General features: G+C 35.9%; 1 protein-coding gene and 1 non-coding gene across 3 annotated transcripts in view; both read left to right on the top strand.

Annotated features, from left to right (window-relative positions):
* Fap (fibroblast activation protein alpha) overlaps positions 1-14,124 on the top strand; it is a 72,876-nt gene extending 58,752 nt beyond the window's left edge. For both annotated transcript variants that reach the window (XM_040294387.2, XM_013355804.4), the window contains 6 exons: positions 2,225-2,279; positions 10,022-10,121; positions 11,202-11,266; positions 11,773-11,845; positions 12,118-12,191; positions 13,729-14,124. In XM_040294387.2, the coding sequence (XP_040150321.1) occupies positions 2,225-2,279; positions 10,022-10,121; positions 11,202-11,266; positions 11,773-11,845; positions 12,118-12,191; positions 13,729-13,830 (469 nt within the window). In that variant the 3' untranslated portion in view covers positions 13,831-14,124. The remainder of the gene's footprint in view (positions 1-2,224; positions 2,280-10,021; positions 10,122-11,201; positions 11,267-11,772; positions 11,846-12,117; positions 12,192-13,728) is intronic.
* Positions 14,125-25,103: 10,979 nt separating this feature from the next.
* On the top strand, positions 25,104-25,210 carry LOC120883845 (small nucleolar RNA U13). Its single transcript, XR_005726031.2, has one exon. It is a non-coding gene; the product is annotated as a small nucleolar RNA U13 (small nucleolar RNA).
* Positions 25,211-27,183: the final 1,973 nt, after the last annotated feature.

The following is a 27,183-nucleotide window of genomic DNA, read 5'->3' as shown; positions in this document are numbered from 1 at the left end:
AGTAGTAAATACTAGTCAAGTCCAGCAAATAGATTTAAACAAAACAAAGCAGGATAGAAAAAGCAGAAGTCTTACAACCTCATAACTTCTGTATACAAGAGAGAGTATTCTGGTTATAAGGGAGAGTTCTAAGGAGATGTTTCTGAAGTCACACATAGAAGTGAAACTGGGCTCGCTTTTCTCAGGCTTCTCTGAAAATTGCATATATAAGAGAACCATAAATTTCCAGTGGCTATAGGATCGAATCTGCTCATTTGGAGAGTATTTTGCATTTTTAACATTTCCACAGTTTTTAATTTTTATACAATTTGAGAGTTAACAGTAAAGAATCACATGTGAAAAAATATCCTATCATACTCTTATAGATGGTACCAATAAGAACATTTCTAAGAACATTTCTAAAATAGCATAATAATTGATCACTAAGATTTCCAGTTGACCTTGGCCTGGAGCCATTTTTATTGGGAGGAAAAATTGCAAAGTTCAATCTAGCTTCTAAGATTAGGAAAGCATCCTATTCATTTATTACTAACACTGTGTTGATTTAACCACATTATCAATAGCATTTCTGATTACCTTCCTGAAAGCTTGGAGGTGAATTTTATAGGGCCTTGTTGATCTCAGCGTGCTCAGATTATCTAGCTAACTTTTAACCTAGTCCTGCCACATTAAGTGTTAATGTTTCATTTCCATGTTAACTATTGCGCTATCATTTCCTTTAAATGTCATCCTTTCGGAATAAACCTAGAAAGGGAGCTGTAAAGAATTTCCTGTTCTCTTGTATCACCTGTTATTTGCTTTTTACCCCAGATGCAAGGCAATATGATTGCTAGCTTCTGGGAGATCATAAAATCACATCCAATTTTATGGCTCAGAACTGTCTTCAAACACTAGTAGCAAGACTATTTTTTAACAGGAGAGTGAACCTCCTCTTCTTTTGGGTTTTGAAGTTTTATGGAAGAAGGGCTGAGGGGCCACAATTTGCTGCACATTTCTGCTTTACCATGAGCAGCATCCACCCAGGTAGCAACTTTCCATTTGCTATTGCATTTCTTCCCTGAACACTCCTCAGTGTCCTTCAGAATCAGTGTCGGGTAAGCTGTGACTAACGGGGCCTCTTCCCATATGTTTGTCCCGGGCATTTGCCCAACTCCTCTATGCATCGGAAGCGTGCATGATGAATCAATGCAATGAGTGAAATGTTTGCTGTAAAATCCCTTTAAGAAACTCCATTATTCAACTAATGAAAATCACTCCGTTCTGCTTCCAAAGAACTGATGAGAAAGGGCACTAAGAGAAACTCAAGAGATCAAAACAAAGGTTTCATTCTGGGGCTGGGTGACACTTGAGTCTCCTCCTCATCCAGTTACTATTGCATACAGTGGCTTCTGCAGAGGCTCCTCCAGTTTTTTCAACCACTTCTTTCTCTCACCCCTTCTGTTTCTCTGAGATTTTGAGTTTTTATCAAATCATTCCCCAAATAAGTCACATTTGCTCTAGAACACCTGCCATTGGGGGGACACGGCATAAAAACACTTGTTCTACATTGACTTTGAAGGCTTCTCATGACTTTTTAAAGGCTGTTTTCCTCCTGGCCTCTTGTTCCTAAGGAAAATTGTATTTAAAAAGTGGTTTTTGAATGGAGGCTCCTCTATGATAGAGCTAAAATGAATTATTTCTCTTTTTAAAAGGTACTTGTTCATACCATAATGAATTGAGGGCAGCTAAGTATGAAATGGGAGAAGGATGGATATTTTTCTCAACATAGGTAAAAATGAAATCGGTGGTTATTGGCAACAACTAAGCACACAAGGTGATAAGAAATTAAAAAAATATAAAACAACAACAAAACAAAATCTTCTTTCCAAAAGGTGGGGATTTAGAAATTTGGTCCTACTTAGTGGGGCTGCCCCTTTTTGTATTACTGTGAACTGGTTTCTTGACCTCTCTGAGTCTCAGTACCTCACCCACATGATTAGGATACTGTGCCTGACAGCTCAGAGATCATGACTCAGTAAATGTTCAATGGAGGATCTTTTAATCCTTTGCAGAAAGCATGATAATATTATTTTAATTATTTGTAAATGCAGCCTTATTATGCATGTGTTTAAACAAAGAAAATGTAGCGTTTCTATTAAATCTTCGGATTAAATATGCTTGTGTAATGAAGTAAATGTCATGTGTACACACTTAAAATTCTAAAAATTTGTTTCTTTTACTTTAGAAAATTCATAGAAATGGGTTTCATTGATGAAAAAAGAATAGCCATATGGGGCTGGGTGAGTTGTTTTATATGTTTTATGCCTGTTATTCGATTTAGCAATCATCATTTTCTAAAGTATTCGCTTATAAGGTTTCTCATGAAATGTTAATGTTGCAACATAATTTAATCTGTCAATGGAAACAGTCAGTTTGATAATCTGGGCTTCAAAGTGGTGATTATAAGTGTTTGTTCCTTTTTTTTCTTCAATCATTTTATTTCATTCGCATACAGCAAATTAACACATAATTGACACATTTTTTTTACTGGGTTTTTGGTACTAAATTATACCATATTGAACTGCACTATACTCATCAGACGTTTAATTTCTTTTGTTATTTTGGACTTCAATATGCTTCTATTTTATATTTTATATTTGTGAAACATTGAGCTAAAGTTTGAAATTATAGGAAGTTTACAATATAAACTTAGTACCTAGTTTACTCCAATCCTATCCAGGATGTTAGATTTCTTTCTTTCCTATTAATTAATTAATTAATTAATTAATTAATTTATTTATTTATTTTTGACATTAATTCTTTTAATAGATATAATACTGATTTATGCTAACTGAAGACAAATTTTATTTGGTTTCTTAGCTACTGGTCATGGAGATAATTTCTCATAATTGAGGACTGGTATGTATATTGAAAGTGCACATAAAAGGAAGTGGCAAAATATATCAGCCCTGGGCAATGAAGTCACTGGAAAGTTTGGAGAAGTATTGGAAAGAGTTTAGGTTTGCCCATTATAAATTATGATAATTACCCTTCAAAGATTTCCTGCTTCACTTTTTGGTCTGAATTTGTACATTTGCAAGTCAATTTGCAGCCGGTTGTGCTTGGGTTGTTTTTCTTGGCTGTTTTCTCTGAGAGGCCTGCACAAGATGGAGGCAATGAAACCCAGTATTGAAGGGAATCTGCAGGATTCGGCTCAACTTTCAGCTCAGTGACCAGATGAAGGGCTGTTATGAATTTGGAGAAAGTTGTTATTTCAAACCATTTGGTCCTTCTTAAAACTATCAAATGTTAAATAACAGAATGGAATTCAAATGGGTGGAAATAAATAAAATATTTTTGTAGTGGAATATTTCAGATAAGACCTGTCCTCCTATTCATTTTTATGAAATTTCCTAAAGTAAATCTTTGAAAATTTTTACTTCAAGCTGAATGCTTGTATACAGTATTTAACACTTAGCATTATGCTTTGCTTTATCTGCAGGCTTTGGAATAACCATAAAGTAGAACTTTACATTCATTTATAGAACATCTTTGGTATTAGTTTGGTAGAGAACCATCTATGTGGGATGATTTAAAGAACCCACTCATCACCTGAAAGTACATCCATATCAGCCTAAAATTTTTCAATAAGAGATTCTCATCACATCTAACTGTGCAAATGCCACTGAAAGAAATAGTATATTAGACTTCTTTTATTGCTTATTTACAACATGATAGTGATTGTGACGCAGACTTTGAGAGAACGATTGAGATAAGAAAGTGGACAGCTGATGGATGCAATATCTGAGCACATACCAGATCAGCAGAAGAAAGGGAAGGTGGAGAAAGAGCTTAATACTATGCTGTTTTTATCTGTTCTTCAGATTTTAGAGGAAATTCACATATATTAATCCATCTCTCTCATCACTGCATGCATTTATTCTTTCATTCACGTAAATTTTCACTGAATCTCAGCTAGGTCTTGTCCTGGGGTCTTTGGGGATGAAAGGATGATAAGCTACAGCCCTGACCCTCTTGTGGGGAAAAGCAATGGCTCAGCAGTGTTCCAAGTGTTAAGAGAGATGAACTTGCTGTGAAGAACAACAGGAAGAAGAGTAGTTATTTATGGCTGCGAGAGCTAAGGAAGGATTCAGAAGTGAGTCAGCACTTGAGATTGGCAAAGATAACTTCATAACAGGGCATTCCAGGCAGAGTAAAGACCACACTGCCTAGATCCTGAGGTGACAGAGAGCAGGGCATGTGTGAGTTGGTCAGGAATACATGAAATTTCAAGTCTAAAAAATCATAAAGAAGAGGTAGGACATGAGTCTGCACAGAAAGGTAACCAGATAACAAGGGTCTTCTGGACTTCCTAAAGGAGAGTAGACTTTGTACATGACTTTGTGACACCTTTCTCTTTTCATTTGTCTACGTCTCTATGATCATTACACAGCATTAATTCTTTAAATGTAAGTATGTTTCAGGGTCTAGCCTTGACCCAACAATACTCTTCATTTTCTTGAGAAAACCTTGTGATCTAAAAATTGATGATGAATGCCAGATCCCTGCCACTAGCAATTACATTTATTTATTTGTTTGTTTGTTTGTTTGTTTTGAGCTGCTTATTTCACTGCTTACTGGTTATCTCTTTTAAATGTCCTACCTGAACCTGAGGCTTTATTTACCCCAAAACTAAACTTATTACTGTCTACTTTAAGATAAGTCTTCTTCTTCATACGAAGGCCTCACTGCCCACCTAGTCATCCAAATTATAAAGCTCAGAGTTGCTTTCAACCTCCCCCTCTCTGTGAATCTTCCATTCTGTTGGTTGGTAAATTCTTTCAACTCTACATTCAGGCATCTAGGTAAGTTCTCTCCATCCCCACTGACATTGCTTTGAGTTTCTTCATATGCCATTTATATCAGGACTTCTCAAACTTTAGATGCACAAGCTAATCTGAAGAGCTTGAGACATAGCTTCCAGGGCCTGAGCACCAGAGATTCTGGTGTGGTATTCTAGGGTGAGGCTCGAGAGTTTGATTTACTAACAAGAACACAGGAATGCTGAGGCTTTTAATCCATGGGCCATCACTTGGGTAACACCTGTTTAAACCAATCCATATGCTTTTAAACCATCCTCCCTGCTTTGACTCCACAAGTTGCAATGTTGTTTAAAAAGTTGTCATTCCAAAGCACAATTTTTATCATGTTGCTTTTCTGCTCCTACTTACTAGGATTCCAAGATTCCTACCTCATAAGGCCCAAATACATTCCCTTGCATGAAATGCCTTTGGCAGTCTGGCTCCAGGTTATTTTTCCAGTCTTATCTCTCCACTTTTCCCTACATCTCATAAGTAACTTAAATCATGTCTATTCTTCCTTGTTCCCATGATTTTGTATGTGCAGTTCCCTGTGCTTTGCAATGTCCACCCACTACAATTCACTTCTTCCATTCCCTGCTTCTTTCTCACTCCCAAATGGAACACTTCTACAATTCTGAAAACACAACTGAGGTATGACTTTCCTTGTGTTCCAATAACTCTTTATCCTTCTCTTGTGGGAATCAGCAGGCTTCATCTGTCTATTGGTTTCTCCCACAAGAATGTAGGCTCAAGAAAATAAACTGTCTTTTCTAAGCTTTGTTTCTCAAATACTTAGCATGATGCATGGCCTTGTCAAGCATCCACAATGTTGTTTAAACTAGAAGTTAATCCTACAAGTTCCCACAAGTTCTCCCAAAATGTGTCCCACTAGTCCTAGGAGATTTTACAAGAAAAGGTTCTACGATCTAATAATTTGATAAATCATTAAATGCTTATAAAAGAGTGTACAGATTCTATGAAGGGTGAGTCAAAAAAAAAACTGTTAAATTTTGTTTAGCACCATATTACCGAAAAGCATGTAATTACACAATGCTTTATTCCTTTTCCATCACAAAGCACACATTAACAATATTTTCCATGAACATCATATGAGAATACTGTTGAAGCTATTATTAGTATGTTAGAAAGATAATCTTGGCAGCAGAGTGGAGAGTGGCCAAAGGGGAGGGGTAGACCAAAGGGCTAGAAGAACATGAATACTAGGAATAAATACCAAACATATGAAGTTAGCTAGTGAAGTAGGGGTGGGAGAGAGACGGTAGCTTTAAGTGTTCTTATACAGGCAAAGACCAATGAAAAAATTATAGGTGGGAAAAAGGATTGAGAAAGACCAAGAGAGTTATTTAGCTATTAATGTGCTCTGTATCAGGGAAAAAGGTATGTTTCTATGAAGTACTAGACATTTTTGTGATCTGCACAATACATCATGCTTAATGAAACTAATTTTTTTTAAAAAAATAGTTGTTCAATAAGCTACAAACACTATATTTGTAGTAGGAAGCATTTTTACCTTTTCTTTTCATTTTTCTGGCTCACACAAAACACAGCTCAGTAACCCTGGTTTTAGATAGTTATTAAATATCTATTCATGGTGCCCCGAAATTATGGGTTTATTACAGTAGTTCCTAACCAAGATGATTTTACCCTCAGGACATTTGGCAATATCTGGAGACATTTTTGGCTGTCATACTGAAGGACAGCTGTTGGCAATGGAGAAGATAGGAACCAGAGATAATGTTAAACATCCCACAATGCTCAGCACAGTCCTAAAACAAAGAATTATCCAGCCAAAAAATATCAATAGTGTTAAAAACCTATATGCAATAAAAAAAATAGATCAATTATTCTGACAATTGAAGAGCAGTGAGGGTTTTGTCTAAATTATTAGAAAAACAATCTCACTTGTGGGCTTTGCATTGTTAATATAGACCTAGACAGGTGGTGTTGAATAAGCATTAGTTCATTATTTAATCTTAGTTCTTTCTCTTCCAGTGACTAATTATAAGTAATTTGAATTGCTATGTGTGATCAACGATGTTAAAGTAGGACAAATGCACTTCTAATGAGACTGTATTAGACTATATTATTCCCTACCTCAAAAGAAGTTGCGCTGGTGTAGAGATGGAGAGGAAATGGCCTGAGTTTCTGAACCAGGTGTCTTAGGTTTGGGTCCTAGCTCTGGTGCTTACTGACTATAGCCACTGTAAGTTCCCTCTCAGTTTCAGTTTCCCCACCAAGTCACTTTGAAAATTATGTGAGTTAATAACAAAGTTATATTCAACAAGTATTTATTTTATTTTCCCCACCAAGTCACTTTGAAAATTATGTGAGTTAATAACAAAGTTATATTCAACAAGTATTTATTTTATTCCTATTGTATGTCAGGCCATATCCTCAGTGCCGAGGAAACATTCTTTTAAAAAACAGAACTCTCCATGCTTAAGGAGTTGCAAATAGTTGGAGAGAAAGACAAAAGCAAGATAAATGAAATAGAGAATGTTGAGTGATGGTTAGCAGGATGGAGAAATGTGAAACAAACAAGAAAGGGTGTGCTTCAGGGTGAGTGTGTTTTAATTAGAAGGTTGGAGACGGCTCTTTTTATTTAAGTGAAGACTTGGAAGAGGTGAGGAAGGAAAGCAGGCTGATTCTGGGGAAAGAGCGCCCAGCTAGAGGTGACAGCATTTGCAACCGTCCTGAGGCTAGATCATGCTTGGAGAGTTCAAAGAACATCAAGAGAACCAGTGAGCAGGGGAAGAGAAAAGAGGAGGAGGTGTGTGTGTGTGGTGGGGGGGATTGTGTGAGACCCCAGAGACCATTGCAATAAGCTTGACCAGACAAATGTTAGCTAGTTATGATTATTGCTTTTAGGTAAAATGTCCCAATGTGCATTATAGCTCAAATAAGAGTGTTCCACAAGCCCTCTTTTAAAATTCTGTGCCCTTCTAAGAATGTTTTTAAAGACATCCTTCATTTAAACAAAATGGCAAGGCATCTAAGTGCAAAGGACACAATTCTAGAATTCTCATGGCCAATCTGCTCTGTGGGTTCTTTTCTTACGGCAGCCACCCACTCTGCCTGGGAGCCCCACTCATGGGGGAGCAGAAAAAAGTCAACACAGGATTTTCTCCCCCTCTTCATTTCTACAATAGGAATAGCTTTTCCAAGCTGCCTGGGAATTTAAAGTATAGCCTTCTTTTGTCGTACTGCAGATACAGTGGCTTTTTGCTCTTACAAATTCTTAGAAAAAAATTTATATTCATTCTGAAAACAGGAGAATTATATTTAAATACAGCACTATCACCTAATCTCTGAGTTGACACATTTAAATAATTCCTAAGAGTTTAAACAGAAATGTTCAAGAACAATTTTACTATGTGCAAAGTCTTTCCATGCCAAATCTCACTTCATGCTATTTCCTGCTCGAGGGCATGGGAGAGGCAGAACCAGACCCAGTATTTTCATTTTTGGTAAACACTCTTTTCCAATAAAACCATAAATAATAATAATTGTTAAAGATCTTAGCCTTCCCCTGCTCTCATTTGAATTTAAAGTTAAAAAGAAAGGAAACCCCTTTAATTTTAGAAATAGTTCTTGCTAACCTACTAATCACAACAAATTATTTTTATAAGTGAAAGTTTGAATCAGAGAATTTTAACTTAACACAATGATTTTCAAACCCAAATGTTCCTTCTGTTTTTAAAATATATTTTCCCCTATTAAAACATGGTTCAGTTCTACTCCAAGTATAATAAAAAGAGGCCATGGTATAATTGGAGCCGCCTCTTTTATTCTGTGTTTTGCAGCCAACGGCCCTCAATAAAATTTCTCAGAGTTGGAGACATAAAACTGTAAACTAGTTAGAGGATCTTCATTTAACTGTTGGATTCAACAAGATAATTTAGCTTATTTTCCCACTCCCTGTATTTTATGGCTATAGAATAGACCCCTGCCACTGACTTGCTGCCATCACCCTGTCTGTCTTTCTGTCTGTCTGTCTCTGTCTGTCTCTCTCTTTCACCCTCTCTCTCTCTCTCTCTCTCTCTCTCTCTCTCTCTCTCTCTCTCTCTCTCTCTTTGCCCTAAGGACTGACTTTTCTATAGTGAAATGTAAAATAATCTGTCATGATCCAAAAGAAGCAATTCCCAAATCTGTGGTAATAATGTCTTAGAAACAAGACAAAACTGTAGTGGGAGTCACTGCTGCCCTAGGATGGCTAGAGAGGTCCCTTCATTGAGTCAAGGATGAACAGAGAATCATTTCTTAACCTGCTTCACACACTGTTTTGGTTTATGTTCCAGAAGCCTGCTTAGTCCAAGAAAGACCTCCATCCTAGTATGTCCAAAAAGACCAAGTTGGCTTCCAGGAGGACTTGAATCTACTTGTTATTCCCTGTTTAATTTTTCATATTTAGGAATATATTCAGTTATCCAAGTGACATGGAAATGCTATTATGAGGGTCCCATTCCTGAATCATCCATTTATTCCTGTATGAAAGACCAGCTAAACCTACTCTTCCCTCTGTGCTTTATATCTCCTTTTTATATTTCTTTGCTTTTTTATTAAATTTGTGTGATGAAATATAAGGTTTTTAAAGACACCAATGACTTTCCCTTCTTTGTGCTACTGTGTCAGATTCCTTAAAATTTGTAGCTATATAATACATGAACTCTGGCCAGGTCTTAAGCTCTCCAAAAGATTCTTAGGGGCTTCTTTATATTTTTCTGTTATGAAAATGAATAGATACATAGACACAGGTTCTTCTTCTCAGGACTTTTGCAAACAATATAAAGTATATATTTATACTTTTCTGTTTATTCTTTCATATAGAATCCTGTTTTTGTTCTAGCAAGGTCCTAAATAGAAAGATAAATGATGAAAGGAGAAAGATTGCAGAAAGATTGCAATTATGTTTATCTCTTAAGCTGTTTCAACCCTGATTTTGAACAGTCTATTCTGATTAGCACACCAATTATTTCTAATTTATTAAGGGTAAAATTATGGATGGAGCTTACTGCTGAGGGTGCAAGACAGACATTTAATGTAGTCTTATGCATATCTCCCAGCTCCCTTCAAACCTGATTTTGATTAGGGTTGCTCTAAAAATAAGGAGGTGATTCTGAAAGTAAATCTGGGCCTGACACATGACAATGTCTCCACAGTCCTACGGAGGTTACGTTTCATCACTGGCCCTTGCGTCTGGAACTGGTCTTTTCAAATGTGGAATAGCAGTTGCTCCTGTCTCCAGCTGGGAATATTATGGTATGGAAACATTTTATAAATATTGCCATGAAAACGTTTGACACATAATTACTCTATATTTGAGATTGCTAGGAAAATAAATTTTGTGGTAAAATTCACCCCAGCATCACCAGGAAAAATGTAATCTATACATGAGGTGGTTCATATGATTCATTATAATCACCCTGCAACAATCAAAGAAATCTCAAGAGTGAGGAAGGATTCTTCTAAAATTCATTATGTCTTATTTTCTCCCAGAAGCTTGGAGGCTCTGAACCAAATCTTTTAAATCAGAGCTAACTCATGTTTTTGAAAGCATACATTTGCAGCTTAACTGGCTTTTAAGCCAGTTAAGTGCAAAGTCCATCTGGGAACCAAGCAATTGACCTCCATGCTGCAGTTTGCAACTGCATCTCCTTTACTCCAGAAATCATAGAAATGAAAACTACGTTTGGGAAGAACCCTTCCTGCACTTGCCTATTTTATGATTAACATCAGTGTAGAGTAATTATTTGAAAGTGATTCAAAAAGTTGTACAAAAATTGGATTTCATCAGAGCTTCTTCCCTGTATTGGGATAGAAATGAGATCATTGTGATTTTTAGAGAGGATCCAGGAAAATATGTGTGTGTATGTGAGTGTGCATGTGTGTGTGTGCATGTGTGTGTGTGCATGTGTGTGTGTGCATGTGTGTGTGTGTGTGTGTGTGTGTGTATGCACGTGTGTGATGTTGAGGAGAATGGATTTAGAGACATATTTCATCTCAGATGAGAAAAGACATTGGTCAAGTGCTCAAATGGCTGCATTCCTGATTTCTTTTAAAATATAAAGTCATTCAACAGCTTCATGCCCACCTCAGCAGTCACCCTAAGATAGAGCAGTTCTAGAAAGAAAATTTCTTCCTACATTCTCTCTCTTGCCCTACTGAGTTGAACTGTACAGATAACAGACCTTCATTGAGGCCAATCGTTATGTAAGCTAAAGCAAAATTTACCCAAGATTTTCTCATAGGAGAGTTGAGGAACAGTTATTAAAGAGTTCTTTTTTGTTAATGAAATAACATGTATCATATGCAAATAACATGTTCTTACATATTTTGTAGCATCTATCTACACAGAACGATTCATGGGTTTCCCAACAAAGGATGATAATCTTGAGCATTATAAAGTAAGTGTTTTCTAATTTACTTAGTCCGTTAACTTATTTCTAACATGCTAAATAATTTTAAAGTAGAAAACCAGATTTTATAGCTTTAATTCTGGGTCTCCAAGCAAAAATGATCATCTTTTGTTAACTGCAAAACACATCACTAGAAAGGATTTTTACCCCTTTGGGATTTTATTCTTTCTTTCCTCATTCTCCTTTCCCTAACCTCCCTTTTCCCAATCCTCCACCCCACCCCCCAACCCTTACACAGCTTGAGCGGGCATCATTTATGCCTAAGGTCTCACTCATATGTAACATATGACACATAAACTTTCAGTTTTTCAAACTAAGAATCAGATGGAAGTAATGCAAATGATGATGAAAATGTGTTGCTCCGACTCTTAAATATTTATCAACCAAAGCAATACATAATTTCAGTATTGGTGCTAAGTCCATTGCACAATGATTTAGCTAGTTTTCTATTAGAACTTGCAGCAACTAAAATGTTAATTTTTCCTCTTTTCCAGAATTCAACTGTGATGGCAAGAGCAGAATATTTCAGAAATGTAGACTATCTTCTCATCCACGGAACAGCAGATGGTGAGGTTTAAGCAAGACTCTTACACATAAAAATACTGAGCCAGCATCACTTTGTTTAAGAAACATTAAGCATCCTCCTATGCCTATGCTCGGGGTCAGTACCTAAGAGTCAGGGACATTTCCATATCTGAGTGTGATTACTCACTGCTGACAATGTCAAATGCATGACTAGATAATTGTTGGTGTTCATTTCCAGGCAGTACATTGTCACTCTATGCTTTCTGGTATTTAGCAGCACTTTAACTCTCTCTCTCTCTCCCTCTTTGTTGCAGATAATGTGCACTTTCAAAACTCAGCACAGATTGCTAAAGCTCTGGTTAATGCACAAGTGGATTTCCAGGCAATGGTACATAATTTTGTTTCACTCATGTTCATGGCCTTAGACCCCTCAAGCTAAAAGAAGAGGGTCTTATTTATCTATCTTTTAGTCAACCTGACAAAGAGACTGTAGAGTAAGCAGAACATTAGCAAATAAATTGTAGGTCTTTCATGAACTCCCTGAAACACCCTAGAGAAGCAAAATTACCTCTGGAGTTCCCACTTGAGTTATATAAAATAAGGAAGTTCACAAGATCAAATGATATTTTATCGCAAACATCAAATAGTTCTGCAATCCTATGTACATAAGTGCATTTATGTACTTAGAGTCCCTAGAAAACCTAGGATTCTCAAAGCAGCTAGAAAATCCTGGATATTCAGTAAAAAGCAATTGCAGAATGTTATCAGAACCGCCAAGGTTCCCTGAAGTCACACAGTCCCCATTCAGGGTTAAAGAATCTTTTCACCTGTATCAGCTCAGCACCTGGCACATGCCCCACCCAACACAGCTCAGATTTTTACTGAGCAAATGGATAAATGAGCTCAATGTAAAATCCAGTTTGCATGAGGAATGGGAAATGGAAACAGGACAAAATAAGACAGAAGCCAAGAGAAGGAGAGCAGTCCTTGGTAGCCACATTGTTACCTCTTCAGTGAGCATAGATTCTCCCTCAATTGCTTGCTTATATGGAATGAGAAGTCAGAAAGGGAGCTCTTTTATCTTTTGTAAATTTGTTTGTTTATTTTAACACTTTATGAAGAGTGATGTGAGATTTTTTTCTGATTTTTAATGGTGCATTTATAAAACATAACAGATGCATTCACTTTGCCATAATCATACATGCACATGACATAATTTGATCATTTTTCTGACCTTTTTTATTGTGTTCCCCAAAGAAAATTCAATCCAGTAAATATATAGAATTATATCATAACCACTGTCACTTTTATTAATGAAAATAATAATCTTATTGGCATCTCTCCCAACAATGAATTTTAAAGTTATATTGTTATATTATCTGTGATACACCCCCCCCAGTTTTTTACAATGTTGTTTTTTACTCCCATAAGGGGTATTTATGGTCATATGTGATGCACAATATTGTGAGTTTTCTGTAACAGAGAGGAAGTCTGTTCCTCATAAAATTTCTGAGCTATAAGCCTTCTCAGATAAAATTAAATCCAATGCCTTTGTTTTTCAAATGAAAAAAATTAAGTTCCATAGATGCAAAGACCAGATCCAACACACCAACATGGAACCCATGCTTCCTGATCTTGATGCCTCAAAATGCTGGACACTGTGAAAATTCAGCCTCTAAGGTCTATAAAATATAAGTTTAAAGGATATAAAACAGTGGGAATGTTAATAAAAGCTCCGTAGTTCTTCCTGCTCTAAATGTTCATGTGTAAACTCTTTTATTCATTCAAATGTTCTTAGGTAGAATTTTCTGATAATATTTAAAAAGAAAAAAACCAGCAGGTCCTGGGAATATACAGAAACATCAAAGTTATATGCATTTTGTGACTACAGGAGTAAAACAGGCTTCTTTCCTTTTCTATTTCAGTGGTACTCTGACCAGAACCACGGCTTATCCGGCCTCTCCACAAACCACTTATACACCCATATGACCCACTTCCTGAAACAATGTTTTTCTTCATCAGACTAAAACTGATACAGATACAAGCCTGTATCACAATCTGAAAACTTTATATGAATGTCTCAGACCGTTTGCTCGTGTACTTTTATGTTGTAAAATGCTGGTATAAACAAACAAATGAATGTTTTTCTAAAGGATGGCAAAAATTTAGGAAGGCTCAGAAGTTCAATATTGTTTACATTTTCTGATACTCTGTGGAAGGAGAAAAAAGGAACCATGCATTTTCCTTTGGACACAGCTAGTATTTTTTCAACCTGTTTATTTGAGAAAAATAAATAAATAAAGTCAGAAGTTCAAGTGCTATTTCATGTTGTTTGTGTTCATTGATTTCAGGTTCTGGGTTCTATCACAGAATGAAGTGTTGTACACAGCAAGTGTGTGAATAATATCTTGATGGTCATGGAAGCAAAGAATCTAGAAGCAGTTTGGGGTCTTCAAATTCTGGAGCAAATAGCTCAGAGTAGGCAAAAACATAGTTCAGAAAATGCAGTGAATCAAGTTTGAGATGTTTGCATTATATGCTCTCCCTCCAAGAAATGTTTATTAAATTTCTCCCAGATTTCTTTAGCATTGCCAAAAGCATTGGGTAAGGATAAAGTCAGACTTTTGAATTCATACTTCTTTTAAGAAATGCTTCAAATTTGGAAATGTGCCCATGTCATATCCCTTTTTCAAATTAATGATAGTAAGTACCTTCAGATTACTAGGCTATAACTTAACTAAGAAAACAAATAAATAAAATAGATACCAATAGCTAGAGGGGAAATTTTGAAATCTATGAAATTTTTCTGGGGTTTTAGTTCTATATTATAAAGTTCATTTTGGGAAATTAAAAAAAAAAAAGCTGTAATAACTGCAATCCTGAAAGCAATGCTCTGCCAGTTAACTGTCACCATCAATTAGAAACTATTGGCAACTTGCCATTTCTATGATTGCCACAGAATTTTAAAGATCCATATCAGGTCACCAGAAGATATTCTTTCATGAATGTTGGAAGTATCCACCAAGCCACTCTGACCAGAACTAGGAGATTTTTCACTGGTATGTCTCTCAGCACTGAACCACCCTGGATTATTTTTCTCCATTTCTAGCTTAATTCTTCCTTTCCAGTTTCAAGTCCCAGTACTCTCATGCCTTCTTTCATGTTCTGTAGCCAGAAGAACCCATCAGGAATGGAAGATTACAGCAAGAAGGGGCTTCAGGGATCATATACCATAGTCTTTTCTAGAATTTTCAGGCGTTTCTCAGTCCAGTGCTCTTTCCACTGCTGCCTTCTAAAACCATGCCTCCCACTTAGGCCAAATAGCCCCACCTCACACAGCAGGAAGGGGTCCTTTGTGGTGGTCAGGGAGCCCAGAGAGCACTTTTACTGACTCAGGATTGAAAATAGCCCCTTTTCTCTACCTGCATCCAATGGCTGATGCCCTGAGAGTAAAAGGAAAGTACCACCTTCTTTTTCTATCTCCAAAGAGCAGCTTCACCATTCAAACTCTCCCACTGTGGAGAGAGACCAACCAGTAGTCATTTTCTAATACTCAATCTAGGGAGACTACAATGTTCAAATTGCATATTACCTATGTGATGAAAGAAAAAAAAATACATATATATATATATAGATAGATAGATAGATAGATAGATAGATAGATAGATAGATGGACAGATAGATATAGATCTTCAATTTCTTTTCTCTGTGAAATTCAAAAAGCTCGATTCTCCAGTCTTAGACCTTTACATCCATAGGCACAGAAGACACTTCTAAGAGACAAATCTGTCATGTCATTTGCCTACTTAGAAACCTGCAGTGATTATCCATGGTCACACAGAGCCTTTGATGACCTGTCCACATGCAGATTTCCCATACTCTCCTAACATCAACCTCTATAAGCCCAATATTTCCTCAAATACATCATGTTCTTCCACACACTGTGAAATTCTTGTGGTATTTGCCCACCTGTGATAGCCACTCTACATATGCGGCTGTTTCAATTTAAATGAGCAAAAGTGAAGATAAAATTCAGCTCTTTGGTCATACTAGTCATATGTCACCAGATAGTGACACGGTAGTGTCACTAGTGACTACCATAATAGACAGTGTATATGTAGAATATGTCCATAATCACAATGTGCTATTATGACAACACTGTCATAGAGAAATCTTCATAGTCTCTGTCTTGGAACACAGCATATTACAGAAGCTCACCAACTGTTGAATGAATGAATGAAAATTCAGGTTTCACACATTACTGTTGATGGATCCTACCTGAGTCCAGGTCTTCCTCAGGACTCTCAGCATATATTCTTTCACTTATTCATTCAACAGATACATGTTGAGTATGACTGTATATCAAACATTGTGCAAGACTTTGTAAATCAAGGCAGCAAGTGGAAATTTTTTTAACTTATATTTTTTACAGCTTTCCTAGATTCCTCTTTGGGTTTTTCTGTTTTTTAAAAAGTTAGCATATAGTAATAATGATCTTTTACCACATTTTCATCTTTGAATGTATTTGGAGCGGGGTGTTCTAAAACCCTGATAAATGCTGTAAAGTATAATCATTCCTTACTTATCACAAACTTGGGATTTGCATTCATTCATTCATTTATTCATTCAACAAATTCAATTATGAGTCATTGTTTTAGATACTGTGTATGACAAAAAAACAGAAGAAAAAAAATTCTAGTATATGTAAGAGGGAAATCATAGAATGAGTTCTAAAAGTAATCACAAATTATAGTACCACAATGCTGGCCCCAGGGCTATTTATAAAGGTCCAAAATTATAAATGACCATCTAGTATTTTTAAAAATGAAAAAAAATCAAGTATATTAGTATTTGGTTAAATTTGACAAAATGAGAGAACTTTCATTGGAGTTTTACATTTTTAAAAATCTATTCCAACATATAAGATACATTATTTATTTCCTTCAAGAAACATGTATTGAATCCCTATGCTGGCATGACAGTATTCTGGGAACTTCAGGGGTTACAAGGATGAATATATGTGACAATTTCTCCATTTCTAGGCTGTTTCAGTAAAGGCGACTTAACGAATCTGATTTTCCCAACATTTGAGCATTTTTCAGAAACTGACAGATCTTTATGCAAATGTTGTTGCCAAGCTGTTTGTAATGGTGAAATTATACTTTGACAGTAACTCTTTAAAATATATTAAACCCAGCTAAGGTTTTTTTGGAAATGTTGCCAATTAAGTGACTTTAATGAGCTTCTTGATGGTAATGTAATTAAAATTCAGATGTTCTAATTGTAAAAAAAAAATAGTTCTGGGAAAGTTAACAGTAAAATAAGCAAATGTAAAATGAATTAGGGCTAATTTAAATGGTGATTATATGGTCTTCTGAGAAGATTCTACCAAAACAATGCTTTCAATTACACTGTTTATAAAAAAGAAGGAAGGCACCTAACAGAGATTTTGAATTTATTCAATAAACCAGATATTCTGAGTTTATCCAATAAAACAGATTGAAAAATTCTGAATGCAGTAAATCATTCCCAGCCTGTGAATTGCTAAAGGAGAATTGCTAAAACGCTTTCTTGGCATTATGGACAGGTACCTTGGCAAGCTGATATAGAATAAATTCTCATTCAGGAAGAAATAAGTGCCTACACCTTACCAAGTTGTTTATAAGTGAAATAACCTTGTTTTTAGTGACAGCCTCTAATGATCACCTGCTTAGATTATTGGCGTGCAATACTAACTAGCATGCTTGTTATAAGCACTTCTTTTGGACATAGGTAATGTTGTTGGCAACATAGATTTCATTCTATCAGCTTCTAATTAATACTCCAATACTCCGTTTTATGACTTTAAAAGATGCTTTGACAGTATATGTTTTACCAGCTTATTCCTTGGTACAGAATGCTACCTTTTGCTTTAGGGCTATAGAAAGTCTATATCCTATGAGTGAGATAGAAGCACAGTCAAGCCAAGGTCATGCCATGGTGGCTTAACAATCCATCTTCCTTTTTTATAATTGCTGTCTATTGTCCTTCAGGGGTAGAAGCATCTTTGCTAGTAGCAATTTTTTTAGTAGCATTTTTGGTAGTACAAATTTTTCTTACTACTATAAAAGGTGAGTTTGGGAAGTACACATCTTACTGAAACATTTAGTAGAATATAAAAATGAGTAGTCTGTTAAAAAACATCTACTATCCATTCACATAGGATTTAGAGTGTTCTTGAAACATCCTTTCAGGTATCAATGGATATGGTAGAAAAGTTTTTAAAATATTATAAAATTTGCTTATATCACACAAATACTAAGCTGCATTTCTAACTTAAATAATGAATAAAAAGCGATGATGCTTTAATATATACAAGTATTTTGTGTTCCTACAGGGATGACAATGCTGCATTCTCATTTCCTTCAGAAGATTAAAGCAATTCTTTGCAATATTGGAAGCACTTTTTTTTCCAAATAAAATGCAAGCTATCTCATGTGTTAGTCTTTTGAACATAGCATGTTGATCGTCACCATTTTAGTGCAGCACACCACAGTGAGTAAGGCATGGGTGTCAGGCTACCTGGTTTGAATCCCAGCTCAGGAACATACTAGGCATGTAACTTTGTTCAACTTCTATTCATTTTCTTTGCTTCCTTTTCCTTTTAAGTGAAATGAAAATAATAATGATTCATATCCCATGGAGTTGATTAGAGTTTTAAAAGAGTTATTTTTTGTAGCTGGGCATGGTAGTGCATGCCTGTAATCCCAGTGGCTTAGGGAGGGTAGGGCTGAAGGCTCTAGAGTTGAAAGCCAGCCTCAACAACAGTGACATGCTAAGCAACTCAGTGAGACCCTGTCTCTAAATAAAATACAAAATTGGGCTAGGGATGTGGCTCAGTGGTTGAGTACCCCTGACTTCAATACCCAGTACCAAAAAAAAAAAAAAAAAAAAAAATACTGTTTGTAGAGCTAACATATCAGACATGTAGTAAGAATTTTGTAGGTGTTTGTTAGTAACATAAAATGAACAAGTGTTTTGTTGTCATTTTCAAAAAAAACTTCTCAAGAAAGTAATAGTCTGCATCTGAAGCCATTAAATTTCTTTCTCGTATCAGTGAATTTAATATGTTTTAGAATCTTCAATCACTTATAAGGGCATCTCTACTTCTAATGCAATGCAGTCTTTCAGGACTAACCAATATTGAAGCTGTGAGTGCCCAAAAAAGTTCACGTAACCCTCTGGTCCTTACCTTGAGGGAATAGTTCGCCCTGGTATCTTAACACTTGTCCATAAAGTCTAATATTTCATAGTAGAGATTAAATCACAATTGGGAAGGATGAACTGCCAGGGCACATGCGGGTGAAAGAGACAACACATGCACCAGGTTTCTTTGCAACCTATAAAACCCATAGAGGCCTTCCTCTTGGGCTCATCTCCACAGCTCTCACACTGCTCACCAAACTCCAGCCTCTCTGGTCTTCTCTGTGGTTTTTTGGAGAGCAAACTTCTTTCTGCTTTAGAGCCTGGAACATCTTTTCTCAACTTTTCTCTTGACTGTGTCTTTTTTAACTAAGTTTCACTCCGTAGAGGGAATATCCCTGGTCACTGGATTTAATGTTACTTCCACCATTCAGAAACTTTCAACCACATTATCTAAATTTGCTTTATTGGTAGCACTTAGAAGCATCAGAAATAATTTTATTTATGTCTGTACCCATTTGTTCTCTATTTCTCCTATTTGAACATCAGCTCCCTATGAACAAAGAGCTCATCTGTCATTTCACTTCTCTGCCTCCAGGCCCTAAACAGGAGGAATAAGATAAGAGAAGCTCAATAAATATTTGCTGATTGTATCGCCACTTGCTGTGGCCATTAAGATTTTTATGTGCAATCTCCCAATAGAAGCATCTTACCCTTTCTGTAACTTAGTATGAAACAGGTCTTGCTTTGACCCCCCTCAAAGCAAAGAGAAAGAAGAAAAAAATCTCTGGTAAGCAGTAAGAAAAATGGGGTTAAGGACAACATCAATCAGTCAGAGATGTAAACGAGATTGGCCTTTGAAACAAAAATAATTTGGAATAGGAAATGGAAACAGGCTACTGCATTGTCCTAACTTAAACACTTGCTGCCTCTAGATGAATCATTAAAGGGACAAGCAAACTGAGGAAGTTTGGCACAAAATGTTCAGACTACAAATAAACATCTGAAATTGTTCTTGGGTATCTAGCATCTTTTATTTAAAAAAATAATGTTACTTCGGTTTCTCTTCAGATCATGTAAATCTTTCACCTTTATGAATACTGCTTTTTAAACAAGAATATATTTTAATGAATAAGTGTATATTTTGAATGTGAAAGGTTTACTTAACATTTAGGAACAAGAATATCCATGCTTTATACTGTCACTGATCAGGCCATAAATTCAAATCCTGAATGTTTGATTGCCTAATTTTCCTAAATTCACATTACAAACTTAAAATCATGCAAAGTCCAACAGCAAGATACATCCTCCAAAAGTTGTGCATTTTAGATCATACTTTTGTAGTTGATGATTTAACTCAAATACATTGAGCTTTTTAGGATCCCACATGGAGTGCATCGTTGTATACCTGCAAAATATCTAGATAGAATCAAGAAAACTGAGTCTCAGTTCTTGTGATTTAGACTAGTTCTCTCTTTCTAAGATTCAATTATTTTCTCTATGTGCCACAGGGACTGTGCTCTAAGTCCAAGAAATCCAAGCCCTAAGAAATCTTATGTAACCTATTAGTGAATGTTACCCATTAGTGAATAGTACACAGCAATGCTGAAGTCCTAAATTGTTTTCAAAAATCTGAGGACAAAGCCAGGCACATGGCACACACCTGTAATCCAAATGACTCAGGAGGCTGAGGCAGGAGGATCACAAGTACAAAGCCAGACTCAGCAACTTAGCAAGAACCTCTCTCAAAATAAAGTTTTAAAAAAGGATTGTGGACATTGCTCAGAGGTAAAGCACTCCTGAGTTTACTGTCTGAGATATTTTATTTATGTCTGTACCCTGATACATATTTTTCATTCACTCCTCTCACCTTTGAATCTTAGTATCTTCTGGGATCACAGTGGTTACACTGTTCCCTCTCATTATGGAACTCTAATGAGTTTTTCTGAGGCTCTATTTACCAGGATGGGGTGAAATGCTTGATTGAATAGCAGTTTTTGATGCCCTAAAAGTGCTGAAATTGAAGTTTTTTCCCTGACTTAGGCAGGGAATGTGAGCATTGGTCTCTTGTGTGATGCTCAGATGAAAACATTCTTAAGGAACCCACCACCTTCTTTGATTAACTCATTTTATAGGATTTAAATAGATATCTGAAAAATCTTACATTGGAGGAATGAAACAGGTTGCCTAGGTGCAAAGTTAACGATTCCAGCAACCTCTGAGGCCAGCTAGGCAACCAGAATGAAGGGATCAGAATCAAGGAAGTCAGCCACGGATGGGCCAGGAAGGTCCTGGTAAGCCAAGGGTGGGACTCGGAGAGCTGGGGGTTCACCCAGGGAAATAACAACTAAGTTCAGACTTGCAGTGTAGAAATGTGGGCTTACTGTGGCCAGAATTTTTGTCAACAGAAGCCCAAGGAGTGTGTTTTCAAATATAAACTCTCTCCCAATTTTGAACATTTGACAACTAATTTACAAGTAAAGAAAATTCTGTATGACAGATTTGGCCTGTAGGTATCAATTTCTATTTGGAATAATAGTTTTTTTTTTAATGTAGGTGCTCCATTTATATTATTTCATTTAATTTTTGAAGCTATTAATTAGATGTTAAAATATAAGTATTTCTTAGTAGGAAAATGAGGTATGTGTTATGACCTCACCTAAGATCCCATAGGTCCAGGTCTACTGGACATGACCCTCCTACTATCACCAGAGTTCCATGTAACACTGGCTGTGCCTCTTGTCAAGTATTCTAGAAAAAAGAAATGGAATGCCTTTTCAGACAGCTTTATAATATATTTGGGTCATTAGGCAAATATTTTATAGAGTATCAACACCATGACCCTAGCCGTAGTAAGCTGTTACTAATCATTATTAGAATTTAAGTACAGTCAATGAAGTATCTATTCAGTGACTGATAAGTAAACATTTACAGGTGGGTTTTGAAAATGAATTTGTGCCCATCTATAACTTAGTGACTTCTAAAGGGGTCTACATTTTGTTTCTGGCCTCAGCAACATTGTGTGTATAAAAAAGGGAAGCCATTCAACATGTAAACTGAGTCTGTGACTAAAGTCAAAATGAAGCTAGATTTCCAGTCTTCTCCTTAGCTCTCCTCCACTCACTAGTGTTTATGTATTTCTTTTTTATTCTTTACATTTAATTTTTTTTTGAGACAGGGTCTCATTAAATTGCTGTGGGTCTCACTAAATTGCTGAGGCTGGCCTTGAAATTGCTACCCTCCTTCCTCAGCCTCCTGAGCTCCTGGGATTACAAGTGTGCACCACCACATGCCCTCCCAGCGTTTCTTTCATGTCTTCTCTCTGATGTTACCCCTACATTATGTCTTCCCACAGTTGTTCTCCTGCCAACTCCCACGCCATGGCCATAGAACTACAGATGGGGGCAGGGTAAAGAAAAGCTTCCAAGATATTGCACAAGAATCATCCTCAAGTTGGCACTATGTGTATCATGCCAAAAACATTCAGACTGCCAAAGCAGAGACTCCAGAGAAAAAGAACAATGAATGTTTAAACCTCAAGTTTTATTCCTTCAGATTAGATTTTTAAGAAAAACAAAAAAATAAAATGTAGAAGATTCCACATAAAATAAGTCTTTTATCTCTCTCCCATTTTAATGAGTGGCTAACAATCTGTATTTTTAAAAAGTCATTTGTGTACCTCAAGGTTACAAAACAACTTTAATATATCCAGAGTACATTTGTTATGTACTTTTGCAAGCGACAGTAGCAGGAGCCATAAAATATTGTTTATATAATCTTCTATGGTAAAAAAAAACAATGTCCCTTTAAACCTTCTCTGATGTATTTATTTAGAATATTTTGCATGCTATTTTCTCTTAACAAAAAGTAGGATCTTATCAGTCTTAAAATTATAATAAACTCTATAAATAGCAACTCAATATTCATATGATCCTTGTGTCACACTTCCCCAAAAATGGATAAAGTCATGAAAATAATGACTGTAAGTTGTTAAGATATATAATTTATTAAAATGTGTAATTTTATCATTAAAATTTCTTTTCACTTTTGGAAAAGATGTTAATGTGTGTTATATATGCATTTCATATAAACATTCTAAACATATGTATCACACATATTTACATGTATAACATTATTTGTAGGGTCCCATATGCAGAATATATAAAGAATTCTTACAAATTCAACAATAAAAAGACAACACAATTAAAAAATGGGCAAAGGTCTTCAATGGACAGATCTGCAGAGAAGATAATCAAGTATCCAAGAAATGCATGAAAAGATGCTCAACATCCTCAGTCATTAGGAAAATACAAATCAAAACAACAGTGAGATGCCACTTATTAGACTCGTGGTATTATTATTCACAATAGTCCCAGGGTGTGAACAGCCTGAACAGCCATCGATGGGTGAATGGACAAACAAACTGAGGTGCATATACATGGGAATAATCAGCCATGAAAGGGAAGGAAGTACTAGTACATCCTACAATGTGGATGGATCTTGAATTCATGTTAAGACACAAAGACTATTGTGTATTTCACTCATGTGAAAGGTCTAGAAGAGGTAAATCCATAGAGGCAAAATGTAAATGGATGGTTGCCAGAGAATGGGAAACAGGAAAATGAGAGGAAGTGCATAAGGGTCATGGGCTTTTATTTTGGAATGATGTGGGCAGTCTTGGCACCTAACGTAGGTGCTGACTGCACAACATCATGAATGGAGTAAATGCCAATGAGACACTCACTTCAAATGGGAGATTTTGTTATTTGAATTTCACCTCAATAATTTTTAAAGGATTTATTTTTCAATAATTAATTCAGTATAATTAATTCATAATAAGTACTGAATCAGTTCTAGAATCAGTACAATTAAGTTCTGATACAAAAGATATAGTGTATTCCAGGAAACTAGGCTTTTTAGCACTTTATGAATATCTATTTTGATCTATTCTTATTGCCACTAAGAATATGTTCATTCTCAATTAAAGAAAAAACATAACATTTAAGTATGCTTACTTTAACCAGTTTCTACTCACATTGCCATAACTCTATAAAAGGCATAGGAGAAACCCATAGAATTTACCCCCTCAGTTATTTCAAATTCCTACCTTACATCCTTGCACACACTCAAAATGCTTAAACCTCTCAAATACCACATACTCCCTTCTCTGACCCCTGGATTCTAATCTTCCAGCTTCTTGCTCAATTGTCTCAATAGAGTCTTCCAAAAAGACTTTCTCAGGCACCCAGCCTCATCCAGTCTCCTTATTATGGCTCCAATTCTGCCTTCACATCAGCTCCTCCTTGCCATGACCTGCCCTGCCACAGGGCTCTCAATCCTATACTCTTTTTTTTAAAAAATGTTCTCTGTGAAATCTTCAGGTGTTAAAAAGAATGAAAAGTCAATCACGTGACTTATCCAAAATTCATGGTTCTGATTCTTTAAAAAGCAAAATTTCCACTGTCACTTTGGAAAAGAGCTGGCAAGTTTTTCAGAAATTTATCACATAACCTAGCAATTCTGATTTCATATATTTACTAGCATACTTATAATCCCAGTGGCTTGGGAGGCTGAGGGAGGAGGATCACAAGTTCAAAGCCAGCCTCAGCAACTTAGCAAGGACCTACACAACTCACTGAGACCCTGTCTCTAAATGAAACATAAAAAAGGGCTGGGGATATGGCTCACTGGTTAAACCCCTGTGGTAATCCCCGGTACAAAAAATAAAAAATAATGAAGACAAAAACTTGTACATAAGTGTTTATACCAGCATTATTCATCATAAGCAAAAAGTAGAAACAATCTAAATGTCCATCAACTGATTAATGGGTATAAAAGAATATGATATAGACATATTACTATATTATAGAAATAGTACTGAGCCATAAAAAGGAATGAATTACTGGTTTTCTCTGCAATGTGAATGAAACTTGAAAATATTATACTAAATAAAGACATCAAAAAGTGTAAGAAGGGGACTGGGGCTGTGGCTTAGCGTTAGCACACTTGCCTAGCATGTGTGAGGTGCTGGGTTCGATTCTCAGCACCGCATATAGATAAATAAAAACAAAGGTCTATCAACAACTAAAAACATTTTTATTAAAAAAATGAAAGGAGTATCCATTTTTGCTTCATAAGGATGATGATTACATGTTCCATGCCACTGTGTTGAGAACTGCTTCCCTCAGAACGGTGTTTCAATATTGGCACCTTATCTGTCTGACATTAACTTAGAAGACCCCATAACTAAATGCCTGAGAGCCATGGTACACTCCTACAAGCCCAGCTACTCTGGAAGCAAGGAGGCAGAAGGGTCCCAAGTTCAAGGCCAGTGAGAAAACTTACTGAGACCCTATCTCAAAAAAATAAATGAATAAACAAATGTATGGCATATAGCCAGTGGCAGCATGACTAGTTAGCATGTGCAAGGCCCTGGGTTCAATCCCTAGTATTGAAAAATAAATAAATAAACCAAAGGTCACATATTGAGTGATCCTATTTATATAAGATGTGCAGAATAAGCAAATATATATAAAAAGAGAGAACATAGATTGGTGGTTGTCAAGAGCTTGGAAATGAGACAAGGGAGAGTGACAGTTAGTGGGTATGGGCTTTCTTTTGGGGGTGATTTAAAAAATTCCAGATTTAGATAGTTACACAACATTCTTGAATACACTAAAAACTACTGAATCATACACTTAAAAAAAACTAAACTACAAAAATAGCCCAATTGCCAGTTGTTTTGTATTTAGATGTCTCCCCATCTTAGCTAACTAGCAGCAATGAATGGATTTTAGACAACAGTCAGAGAAGATTCTGAGGACTTGGGGGATTTTGCTTGGAGTAAATGGTAGTTATTTCTATTCTTAGGAGGCTTGGTCTTTGTCCCCAAATTGTAAAAAATAAAATAAAATAAAATTTAAAAAATGTCCTCAAAGCATAGAAATATTGGGGCTGGGGTTGTGGCTCAGAGGTAGTGTGCTCACCTACCATGCATGAGACACACTGGGTTCAATCCTCAGCACCACATAAAAATAAAATAAAGATATTGTGTCCACCTATAACTAAAAAAAATAAATATTTTTTAAAAGAATATAAATATTTTAATTCAATTCAAATTATTATTATTATTTTAATAATCTGTGGCCTGCAATTCTCTATATGAATTCAGTTGGAAATGAAAAATATCATTTAATCTGCAGGATGGTGTTGTATGTAACTGCTGGAATGAATGACAATTGTACTTTTCACCAAGGTGTTTAGTCAAATGTATCTCTGAATTTATAATTTTCATTTAATTGTTTGCATCAATGTCAACTGTCCTAAATAATGTATTTATTAAGAACCAGTTTCCATAAAAACATTAGATGAAAACTGATGCTTAATAAATCAAATCAAATTTTAAGATATTCATTTGACTAAATTCGTTATCCTATTCATTATGCCTAGTGGTTGTGAGGAAGGGGAAGCCATGGGCCATGGTCCTTGGCTTTTACAGTTTGGATGATCAGTTCTGTGGAAAAAGATGCTGGTAATTGTGGACCAGATACATGAAGAAGAAAAAAGAGAGACTGTCATCCTCAGCCTTGGAAAGATATTATTGTTAATCAATCCATTGCACTCCATGAAGACAAAGGATTTTATTAAAATGGGAATGAAAATTTAGGCCTTATGTCCTCTGGCAACATGGAAACAGGGAAGCAACTTGCTTTTCAGCAAGAAAGAGTAGGTATTGCAACACAGTACGGAAGACTTCTGGCCTCCAGAAATGACGCTGACTATAGAAATAAATTTTTCTGCAAATTTATTACAAAATTAAAATGTAGGAAATATGCTGTAGGGTTGAAGAAAAAAATAGCCAAACAATAAAGTATAATAAATAAACCTCTGACAAAATAATAATAGCCTAGAATACTGTATGAATTATCTTCTATGATTATATCATTTCAATATCACCAGAAAAGTGGTCATCTCTTGCAATACATCTGATAAGAGTTGCCTACTGAACAAGTGTCAGGCAGGGGGCAAGTCTGATTCCAAGGCCCAGTGAATAGAAAACAGTGTCCATAACTCCATTTTGCACTTTCTGCATTGTTTTTTTTGTATCCAGATTTCAAATTTTAAATTTTCTAATGGTTGAAGTTACTTCCTTATACACAAGACTTTGAAAATTGCAATGTTTTAATTGGTTCACATTA

This window comes from Ictidomys tridecemlineatus, chromosome 7 (assembly GCF_052094955.1).
Source record: "Ictidomys tridecemlineatus isolate mIctTri1 chromosome 7, mIctTri1.hap1, whole genome shotgun sequence".
Taxonomy (NCBI): Eukaryota; Metazoa; Chordata; class Mammalia; order Rodentia; family Sciuridae; genus Ictidomys; species Ictidomys tridecemlineatus.
Note: the sequence above shows the minus strand (reverse complement) of the source record. Positions and strands in the feature narration are given on the sequence as shown.